Source organism: Poromitra crassiceps (genome assembly GCF_964638095.1).
Source record: "Poromitra crassiceps genome assembly, chromosome: 9".
Classification (NCBI taxonomy): domain Eukaryota; kingdom Metazoa; phylum Chordata; class Actinopteri; order Beryciformes; family Melamphaidae; genus Poromitra; species Poromitra crassiceps.
The window spans coordinates 55,467,707-55,478,957 of record NC_139630.1 but is presented as its reverse complement, the minus strand read 5'-3'; the positions used below and the strand labels follow the sequence as shown (position 1 = coordinate 55,478,957).

Genomic DNA, 11,251 nt, shown 5'->3' with positions numbered 1-11,251 from the left:
AAAAACAAAAGGAGACGGGACGAAGCAGCTAACTTTGACGGAGACCAAGGAAAGAAGTGAGACATTTCCACCGGATAGTGTGAAAGCAACCAAAATCACGGAAAGGGTACTGGATTTCATCGTTATGGATGGGCAGCCTCTCTCGGTCGTCGAGGACAAGGGTTTCAAACTCTTGATTAAGCACCTGGAACCACGGTACCAAATGGTAAAACGAAAAAAATTATCGGAGAAGGCTCTGCCTGAACTGTACAAGAAAGTGTGCAAACGCATATCAGAAGATCTAAAAGATGTCAAAGCGATGAGCTTCACTACAGATGTCTGGAGCTCCGACGTGTCCCCCATGTCGCTTTTAAGTTTAACGGTACATTGGCTGGACGCGAGTTGTGTGCGACACAGTGCCATGTTAAATGCAACAAACTTCCGTGGGTCACACACCGGCGATGCGATTGCAGCTGCCCTAAGGGAAATGCTTGATAAGTGGCAAATACCGTTGAACAAAGTCCACGTTATTCTCAGGGACAACGCTAGCAACATGAAAAGTGCAATGGAAAAGCTGGGAGTGCGCAGTTTAGGCTGCGCGGCACATACAATGCAGCTTGTCGTCAACGAGGGACTTCTGTCACAACGTAGTGTGAGTGATGCCGTTGCAAGTGGGAGACAGATTGTTGGGCATTTTAAACACTCTCCACTTGCATACTCACGGCTGCAAGATATCCAGCTCGAGATGCAGATGGAACAAAAACGCCTACAGCAAGATGTCAAAACGAGGTGGAATAGCACCTACTTAATGATAGAGAGTCTGCTGGAACAGAAGCGAACCCTGTCTGCCTATTCTGCTGACCATGCCCTGCCCACAACACTCACGCCAAACCAGTGGGCCTTGCTTGACAAAACAAGGACCTGTCTTGAACCGTTTGAGGAGTTTACTAGGAAGGTGAGCTCAGCCACCTCCTCCGCTGCTGATGTTATCCCAAGTGTCACCGTTCTCAAACGTCTCCTCTCCACGGAAAGCGAGGCTGACTCTGGGGTAAAAACAATGAAAAAGACCCTCCTAGAAGCCGTCGACAAACGCTTCAGCACCGTAGAAGATGAACCTCTCTACGCACTTCCCACACTGCTGGACCCGAGATATAAGGACAGGTTAGACTCTAAACCTATTACATTATATTATTTATCTCTCTCTCAAACACACACACACACACACTCTGTGAAACAGACTAGTATGCTGCAAATTTAAATATGATGAGAGATGCTAGGATATAAATTGAATATAACTCATAAAAGATCAATATTAAATAACATACACATTATAGATTTTACATACACTACTAAGCTACATTTGAGATGTAAAGTAAGGATAAATGTGCAACCATCTGTGATATTCTTTTTTCTATTATGTATTACTTTGATGAGTCTATAATTGAACCTAATATGTGTTTTTTGTTTTGTTTGTTTTCCCCCCCTCTCAGGTTCTTTACCAGTGCAGACTGTGCCAAGCGTGGGAAAGATGCACTGGCCAAGGAACTGGAGGAAGACATGAGGAGGAGGACCACCACAGTGACAGCTGATGGAGCATCAGAGGCTTCGGAGCCAGTGGAGCCACCAGAAAAGGCCCCCCGGTTGGAAGCAGCAGAAGCAAGCAGAAGCAAGAGCAGGGGCAGCTTCATGAAAGAATTTGCCAAAATTCGGGGGGAGCGTGAGGAAGATCCTGGTGCAGCAACCAGCTGCAGCACTACTGTCCAACTGCATGGGTTTTTTACTGAGGAAACAATTCCTGACACACACGACCCATACAAATACTGGGGAGTCAACCGCCAGCGGTTTCCAGGCCTTGCTGCCGCTACCTTGAAGTACCTCTGCGCGCCCTGCACTAGCGTAGACAGTGAAAGGCTGTTCAGCACAGTCTCCAACATCATAGATGACAAGCGAAACAGACTTACAGCCGAGAGAGCAGAAATGCTTGCTTTCCTGAACAAGAACCTGCCACTGATGCTTAAGTCTGAGCTTGAGAAGCTTTAGAAATCTGGATCTGCTTGAGCAGGTCACTGTCACTGACACTGAGTGGTGTAAGGCTGCAACTAACTAATGTTTACTTTATTTTAATTATCGATTAAGCTGTCAATTATTTTCTCAATTAAGATGACATTCTCCAAGGTCTTCTTTTGTCCACACAACCCAAAGATATAGATATATATATATATATATAGATAGTTTATGTGTCATAGAAGAGTAAATAAACCAGAAAATATTCACATTTAAGAAGGAGGAATTAGAGAATTTTGACTTTTTCTTTAAACTAATTAGGAATTACTCTAAACATTATCAAAATTATTGTCTATTAATTTTATTTTTCTGTCGATGGACTAATTATTGCAGCTCTAGTGCTATGTGACTTTGACCACAACACTGCAAAAAAAAAAGGCAGCAATACAAGGGCCTTCTGCCCAGTCTAGTGGTAACAAAAGAGAACTTGACAAGTAGACTACCTCTGTTTGAATACCGTATTTTGTTGTTACCAAGCTAGTGAAGCCATTGGTTCCTATTTGCAGTGCACTAAATCATAACAAAGAGCTGACTCCTATTTATTTTGAATATGTACCAAGCTAGTGAAGCTATTGGTTTGTTTTGTTTTAATTCTCAGTTTCAGCTCCTTTATTTATTTTACTTTTGATTTTAAATTCTTGTCTGCACTGCAGCACTTTTCCTAATTTCCTATTTGCACTAAACCATTATAAAGATGTTTATGTTTACATGTTTTACCCAGCTATGTTTATTCAACTGCTTTTGTATTGGATGTTAAATTCCCATTTGCACTATACCATTGAATGTTTACCAAAAAGTAAAACCAAGCTAGTGAAGCTATTGGTTTATTCTCAGTTTCAGCTCAGTTATTGTTTTTACAATGGATTTCAAATTACTGACGTGATTAGTGATTTACCTATCATAGTTTTGCTACATGATAATGGAATTTTAAATTCCTGTTTTCTGTCTTAACATTTACAGATCATTTGAATGTTTTACAAAGCTGGAGAAGCATTATAGCTTTAAACAAATTACATTGTTGCTGTGTTGCACAGTTATTCAATAAATAATTCACTACATTTATAGCTGTGTTTGTTACATTTTGTTTTACAAAGTTAGGAAAGTAATGTTTAAGTTAAGCCTGATGTTGCCTTGCACAAAATAATGATTCCAGTCTCTTCCACACAGTGAGGCATACAGTTTATTAGGGAATACAGATTTTTTGGGGGGATATCGGATCGGTACTCTGTATCGGCCGATACTGGACCCCCAGATATCGGTATCGATATCGGAGGCGAAAAATGCGGATCGGAACTTCTCGCAACACCTCATACAACATTTCAGGCAGGATTTCCAAAGGGAAAAAATGTATCCTTAGGGCCTGTGTCCACCTGGCGTCTTTTCCTCAGGTCCAGCGTCTATTTTCAATTGTTTCCAATGGGAGGAGAGCGTATGCGAGCGCACACGGACGTGTAGAGAAAGTGCAGAGCGCCCAGCGTCTTTTTTCGGCGTTTTTGTGCGCCGACTCCCAGCGCTTCCAGCTGAAAATATTTTAACTTTTCAGAAAGAAGCTGGTGTCGGCTGCTCCTTTTCTGGTAACTAATCATATGGAAAAACTATCGCAACAGAGACAGAACGGCTCAATTGTGGGAGCAGATCGGCTAGACACTTAATATTTCTGGTGAGTGTTGTGCTTACTGCTTTTAATAGCGTAGCCTACCTGTGTTGTTAGCTTGCTAGCTGTCAGCTATCAAGCTGAACTAACGTTACTTGCAGACTGCTTCCTTGTATATTGTGCGCTGGGATCAGCGTTCCCCAGCGCACTCCCAGCTTTTAACGTCGGAAAAAGAAGCTAGGTGGACACAGGCCCTAATGATAAAACAAACGTGGCAAAAACATATCGGCCGATACTGGACCCCCAGATATCGGTATCGATATCGGAGGCGAAAAATGCGGATCGGAACTTCTCGCAACACCTCATACAACATTTCAGGCAGGATTTCCAAAGGGAAAAAATGTATCCTTAGGGCCTGTGTCCACCTGGCGTCTTTTCCTCAGGTCCAGCGTCTATTTTCAATTGTTTCCAATGGGAGGAGAGCGTATGCGAGCGCACACGGACGTGTAGAGAAAGTGCAGAGCGCCCAGCGTCTTTTTTCGGCGTTTTTGTGCGCCGACTCCCAGCGCTTCCAGCTGAAAATATTTTAACTTTTCAGAAAGAAGCTGGTGTCGGCTGCTCCTTTTCTGGTAACTAATCATATGGAAAAACTATCGCAACAGAGACAGAACGGCTCAATTGTGGGAGCAGATCGGCTAGACACTTAATATTTCTGGTGAGTGTTGTGCTTACTGCTTTTAATAGCGTAGCCTACCTGTGTTGTTAGCTTGCTAGCTGTCAGCTATCAAGCTGAACTAACGTTACTTGCAGACTGCTTCCTTGTATATTGTGCGCTGGGATCAGCGTTCCCCAGCGCACTCCCAGCTTTTAACGTCGGAAAAAGAAGCTAGGTGGACACAGGCCCTAATGATAAAACAAACGTGGCAAAAACATATCGGCCGATACTGGACCCCCAGATATCGGTATCGATATCGGAGGCGAAAAATGCGGATCGGAACTTCTCGCAACACCTCATACAACAAAGGGAAAAAATGTATCCTAATGATAAAACCCATCATGCTCCCTTGCTCAGTCCTTGGCGTCGTCCACTCCGTCAGCGTTGATGGCGAACATGGCTTCGGCCTCGGGCATCAAGGAGTCGTAGATTTTGCAGATTCTTTTCTCTCCCTCCCTCCTCAGGTGCAGACTGGAATGAGAAGCTGTACTTTTAATCCTGATTGTGATGTGCGACTTGTTTTCAGTCATAGGTGGGTGTAAAGAGGTAGATGGCACTGAAACAGCAAGAGAGCGCGAGTGTCCAGTGAAGAAAAACTACATCACTCACCGTGTGGTGTCGGCCAGAATGTCATCGATGTCATCGATTGGTTTCTTGGGACCTGTGCTGATCACCACGGCAACGCCAAACTGTTGTGTCACAGGATTAGATCGATGTATTGAGATCAGTTGCTCACACCTGGCATTAACATACATGCCATATGTGTATTGTGAGGATGTGATTACATTTACATCTGGCATTCAAACACATCTCCTGTAGAGATCTCCAAGGGTATATGGCCCAATGATTGTGTACTTGTTCTCCATTCAGGACAATCAATTTGAACAAGCATGTTACTATCTGAGCTCCCTACTGCCTGTTTGATCTGTGTGTTTTTCCTGGTTGGAAACCTACATGAAAGTTTATCCAGACTAGAAATATTGCACCCTCATTTCTAGGTCACATGCTCATTCGTAGCACATGCTGCGCACGCCGCGCTCAACGTTGATTAGTTGTGGAGCGACGGTGCGCCACGCAAAACCTCTACGCCTTATAAGTTATTATAGTAGTGAGATTTACATACTGGATAACAGTGATTTTATACTTCTTATTAGTTATGATTTAATGAGCGTCTGGTCACCTCAGACGTGGTTTAGGTTTTGACTGGATCGCCAACACGTCTTGAATGCATGCACACCTGGATTGTGACGACGCCGGGTACACGGGAGGTTTCGACTGTTGTCGGTTAACACGATTAATACTTTGCAAATGGCAACTGACGCACCCAGCTCAGTTTGGTCACCCACCACGTCTGCCAGCCTCTGCAGCACACGAAGGAACTGGCCCAGATGTTCTTGTCCTTCCGCGAGTTCTCCTCTGTAGTCTGTTCTGTACAGCGCTGTGGCACTGTCCACTATCAACAGAGCATACCTGGGAGAAAGAAGAGGTGGTTAGACACCAGAGCTTCAGATCCATCACCAGATCTCTCCACTAGTAAGACAAGGAAGTGTGTGCGGTCGGGTCTGTGACTCGCCTGGACTCGGCCATCATGGCAGAGGCTTTGGACAGCAGCTCGGTCTGGTGGTCGGTGTTTGAGGCTCGGTCGTAGGCCACGTTGTCCAGAACCTGACTGCCTACCAACCCATACCTTTAGACAGAGAGAGGGAGGTCAAATGTTATAGAATTCAATATGCAGGGTCTCTACTCATTTTCCAATTACAAATGTAACTTTAATCATCTTTATTTGAATATCTCGACTGCGTCTGACAATGTTGCTCATTGTTCAGTTCAGTGTGATGCATGCAGATAGCGGCTGGTCAATATGACTGACTTAATAGCCACAGCTGTGAAGAATACTTGAACTTGGTGACGGCTGATGCTTATCGTGTTGAACAGGAAATGTGTGGACTAACCTCTCGGCGACAGCCAGAAGTCTCTCAGGTCTGAAGGTTCCCTCTGTGTCGATGTACATGGCTTTACCTTCTCCACCATCCTTGTCGATGGGCAACTGTGTGTGGTGACAAGAATGTGGAATCACTACAGGCACACGGTGCCATTTCCCCCGCAGACCAGTACAAGTACCAGTCATTTACATACAAGTACTACAACATTTGATATGCCAACTATGCAACCTCTTCAACAAGACAGTACTTAATAACCAGATGACAGCACAAGCCAGCTTAAAAAAAGTATTGATTTTTCATTCAATGGAAATATATAATACGGTATCTGTGGCTCTCATCAAATAGAAAACATTTCTTCTTATTTTTCCCCATTTTCACTCACAGTAAAATGCCTCCTCTCCACCAATGCTGCTAAATTCAGACTGTGGCTAGGAAGGTTTTTCTTTAGCACACAATTTGATTTCAAAGATTTCATTATTTTTATTCCATTTCTAAAGACCCACTTTATTGATAAGAGCTAGAATCCACCAGCCACTGCCGACAGGGGGCAGAAAGATTACTGGTGAAGATTACTCATTACTAAAGATTACTAAACATTACTTAACCTAATAGATTTCGTGGTGTGGTGGTATGGATCGTGATTACAGCTGAAAGCATCAAGACTTAATAACTACAACAAGTGGATCACAATCCATTCCACAGCTTATATTAGCAGCCAGTAAGGTTTGTTGCTGAATGAATCCTCTCACTCTCCAGTTAGTAGATGGCTGAGTGTACCTGGCAGGTGACAGCGAGGGTGTGGCACAGCTCGGTTTTCCCTGTCTGAAACTCTCCAAAAATCTCTGTGATGGAGCCTGTCTCAATCCCACCTGGAGGAGACAGAGCGGCATTTGAAGTGTCAGAAGAAATACAAAGACATCAAATCATCTGTAAAATATATAAAAAGGTATAAATATTTAAAAAAAAGGTGGACGGATTAGAAACTGTTATGCCAGGGGTGTCCAAACTTTTTTGAATGGGGGCCAGATTAGATGTGAAAATACCCGCTTCTCACCTCATGTGGGTTAAAAAAAAATCACATTGTACAACACAATTGTACTCCTGTTTACCATGTGAAAACCTTAGTTCCACCTGCGTTGTTTCTACTTTGTGCTTGTCTACAAACTGTACGATAGTGCGGTCATCGTTTGTATGAGGGGAGGCCCACAGTCTCAGACTTTGAAAACCCCTGCATTAGCCTATTCTTAAAAAAAGAAAAGAAAATGGGTCTAATGCTCACTGTGGTAGTACATCCCCAAATTCACCAGCTGCTATGCTATTTTCCCAGCCAGCTCGATATTCAGAATAGATTTCCCCCTCTGAAATGTGTCTGTAATCACGATCTGTTATTTTTGTTTGCCATTGAAAACAATTAACAAATCAATTAAATATCTATAATATAATAATAAAGACCTTGGAACAATGGTTGAGCAAACTGGTGGTCATTTCCTACATTGTGAACCACACCATGACAAACAGTGTGAAGAAGAGATCTACAGACCCTGCAGAAGCTTGTCCAGCTCCTTGGAGCCTGTGGAGATACGGATGATCTTCTGATGGAGCTCTCTAGCGGTGGTGAAGCCCATGGGCACCAGTTTGGCAGCTTCAGCCTGAGGGGGCGAACCCACACAGAAGGCACAGAATGTAAAAAAGAAAAACATTTCTCAAATAAGGAGCAAATACAAGAAAACAAGGAACCCAAATAGCAAATACAATGTATAGGCTTGAAAGTTACATTTGATTGACGACGGAAATCTTGCAAAGCTGAGGAAGTTAATTAGGTTTTTCAGATAATCTATTTTTGTGTTTTGGGGTATTTGAGTAAAGTGATATTCCATCCTAAGAGCCACCTCACCCTCCTCTAACTGGAACCTGTTACACTTTGATTGCGTTTCATTTCACTATCATGCACTCTGTGCGCCTACTAGCCCACAATCCTGCATTACCAAAAGTTAAATAATGTGCGTTAAAAATAAAAACTTTCTACCACTATGAAATACCAAAATGTCCCTGTATGAATGAACATAGGAACAGGAATAATAGAAAGGGTACATGTTGTAAGTCAGAAGATGACAAAATATTGACTGTAGTCTCTTACCAGAACCTTCTCGGCTTTGGCCTCACTGATCCCCTTGATGTTGAGCAGCTCCTTCTTGGGGGCGTAGGCCACCTCCTCCACGGTGTGGAAGCCGGCGTCCTCCAGCTTCTTGATGTCACTGGCACTGATGCCACATTGCTGCGTGGGGACAGAGTGGGTAAGTTCAGTTATTCTTCATTTAAGTTAAGTTGCTGCGTGGGGAGACAGTGGAACGAGTATAAATCACATCAATCACTGGGAGAGGGGCATTCCTGGATTCACACATCCATGGCGTTTGCAAATACAAGCAATACATATTAGATCTCAGAGTGACCACAACAACCCAGTAACTAGTGGCCCGTTCCTTTAAAACTGGGAAATGGGAATGTGATGGTTCAAAGGTCATGAGCTCCGACGGTGACGTCACCAGTGCTCGTATTTTCTCTCCCAAACTTGGAGGAGCCTCAGCAGCCCTGACCTCAAAAATCCAAGTTGGCTGCTCCGCACATCAACAGTAGTTAACATCGTAGTAAATACTGTTTATTAGCAGTAGCACTTGTCTTTTTTGTGTCTCATTAAATCAGCTGTTCACACAGCACTGTCTAACTCCCATCTGTGTGGACATGTTGTTGCAGTGTTTGTATGCGCAAAGTTCCACGAAATGCATTGTTATCAACTGTTATTGCTAAGTTAACGATGGCTAGCCTGGCTAGAGCTAGTCTCTCCCCAGACTCAAATATTATCACTTCACAGCCACTGCTGGGGTTTGGTGGGCGTGTCTAGGGGGGTGAAATTGAATGAGTGACAGTTTGTAGCACCAATGAGAGGGGGCCAAAATCCCTGCTGCAGTGTGTGCAAACCTGGTCAAGAACTACAGGAAACGTCTGATCTCTGTAATTGCAAACAAAGGTTTCTTTACCAAATATTAAGTTCCATTTTTCTGATGTATCAAATACTTATTTCATGCAATAAAATGCAAATTTATTACTTAAAAATCATACAATGTGATTTTCTAGATTTTTGTTTTAGATTCCGTCTCTCACAATTGAAGTGTACATATGATAAAAATTACAGACCTCTACATGCTTTGTAAGTGGGAAAACCTGCAAAATTGGCAGTGTATCAAATACTTGTTCTCCCCACTGTATATACACACACACACACACACACACACTTTTCAATATTATTCCTACCTACCATACCTCAGAGTTTTTAAATGATTGTGCATGTCATCATCAGTTTAGACAGCCGAATTGTGTGCCAGATGTACCAAAATCAATATATCATCACAATATGATTCCACTATAAGGACACTGAATTATGGCCCAGCCCAGTGACCGCACATTATCTTTGATCATGGATGGAAGGTCTGGAGCCAGGCTAGTTATTTTTTGTTGTTCCATAAGGAAATGAAGGGTGGCCTCCCTGCTCACCACACCACCCTCATACCCCAACAGCACCACTAGGAGCTCCCTGATCCTGGACACCTAGCATTACCTCCAGTCTGCTCAGGAGCTGCGGGCCGAGGGTTTCCTCCTCCTCCACCTCTGTCTCCACCCTGGCCTCGCTTCTCATCGCCATGGTCTAAAAAAAACACATTAGATTATATGTCATTGCATTAGATAGGAAGAAAGAAAGCTATAACTTCTGTGCGACATACAATTGTTAAGTTCAACAAAACAAGCCAGGGTACGTTCAGAAAAGTAGCTAAGCAAGACTGGCACACTTTCAGACCTGATGTTAGCTATAATAGGTATAGCTTAATAATAGCTTATTAAGATACTTGTACTATCTGTTATTCATTTTCTTTGTGCAAATAAACAATAAACAAACATAAATAAACAATAAACACTTACTCTGGAGATGATGTAGCCTACCACTTGTGCTCTTCTCCCTACTTATACTCCAACCACTTATAAAGCCTCAGCCAGGCGGTAATGCAACATAAAGGATGCCAACTGCCATAAAACACCACAGAAGGATTTATTACATCACTGATGACATCACAATTGCTCGAGTGACATCACTGATGACATCACAATTGCTCAAGTGACATCACTGATGACATCACAATTGCTCAAGTGACATCACTGATGACATCACAATTGCTCAAGTGACATCACTGATGACATCACTGATACATGACAATCATGACATCACAATCGTGGCACACACACCGCCTGCCCACTTATTGGACCATAACATCAGAACCATTGATGGCCACAACACATTCCATGTTATGGCCATTAAAGCTGGAGTTACACCAGAGAGCCAAACCAGTACCTCTGATAGCTGTGACATAGCAGCAGTTGGACACATCAATATCCAAAATCAGAGACCCCCTGGCCTTTCATCCATGTCCTATGGGAGGATTGAGAATGCCACAGGTGTGTGATTCTCATGAACATGGTACAACTCATAGCAAAACTCAAAGATATCAAGTAGGATCTAATTTCACTATTCAAATTGAAATTATAATCCACTAGGCATCTTGCACCCTACGCAAGTTCGCCTGCCTTGCAGCTCGCTGAGCTAGCCCTGCAGCTCGCATAAGCAGCTGCTTCGCATTGGAGGCAATTTGATTTTGGCAAGGCACAGCGCAAGTTGTAGCTCAAACATGCAGACGCGTGGACAGGTAGACTAAGTATTCTCCATATCCGAAGGTTATGGATAAGTTGACCGCCATTTATCGTCTGTTACCAATGACAGTCTTTGTGTGTTACCATTCAAAGTAGGCTAGCTTAATAAGCACTTACTAGTTAGCTAATAGCTTACTAATAGGTATAGCTTAATAATAGCTAATTAAGATACTTTCTAAGGTACTATCTGTTGTTATTCAT

The 11,251-nt window shown here is 43.0% G+C and overlaps 2 protein-coding genes across 2 annotated transcripts; one reads left to right on the top strand and one right to left on the bottom strand.

The window, feature by feature from the left end:
- Positions 1–808: 808 nt before the first annotated feature.
- Positions 809–2,916, top strand: LOC310781930 (zinc finger BED domain-containing protein 4-like). Its single transcript, XM_083642570.1, has 2 exons — positions 809–1,140; positions 1,470–2,916. The coding sequence occupies exons 1-2, from the start codon at positions 1,037–1,039 to the stop codon at positions 2,017–2,019; spliced, it is 654 nt and encodes a 217-aa protein (XP_083498696.1). The 5' UTR covers positions 809–1,036; the 3' UTR covers positions 2,020–2,916.
- Positions 2,917–4,705: 1,789 nt separating this feature from the next.
- Positions 4,706–9,992, bottom strand: LOC310782417 (DNA repair protein RAD51 homolog A-like; the record flags this gene model as incomplete). Its single annotated transcript, XM_083643077.1, has 9 exons — positions 4,706–4,823; positions 4,962–5,041; positions 5,699–5,822; positions 5,926–6,039; positions 6,305–6,399; positions 7,073–7,164; positions 7,836–7,944; positions 8,433–8,570; positions 9,909–9,992. The coding sequence occupies 9 exons, from the start codon at positions 9,990–9,992 to the stop codon at positions 4,706–4,708; spliced, it is 954 nt and encodes a 317-aa protein (XP_083499203.1).
- Positions 9,993–11,251: the final 1,259 nt, after the last annotated feature.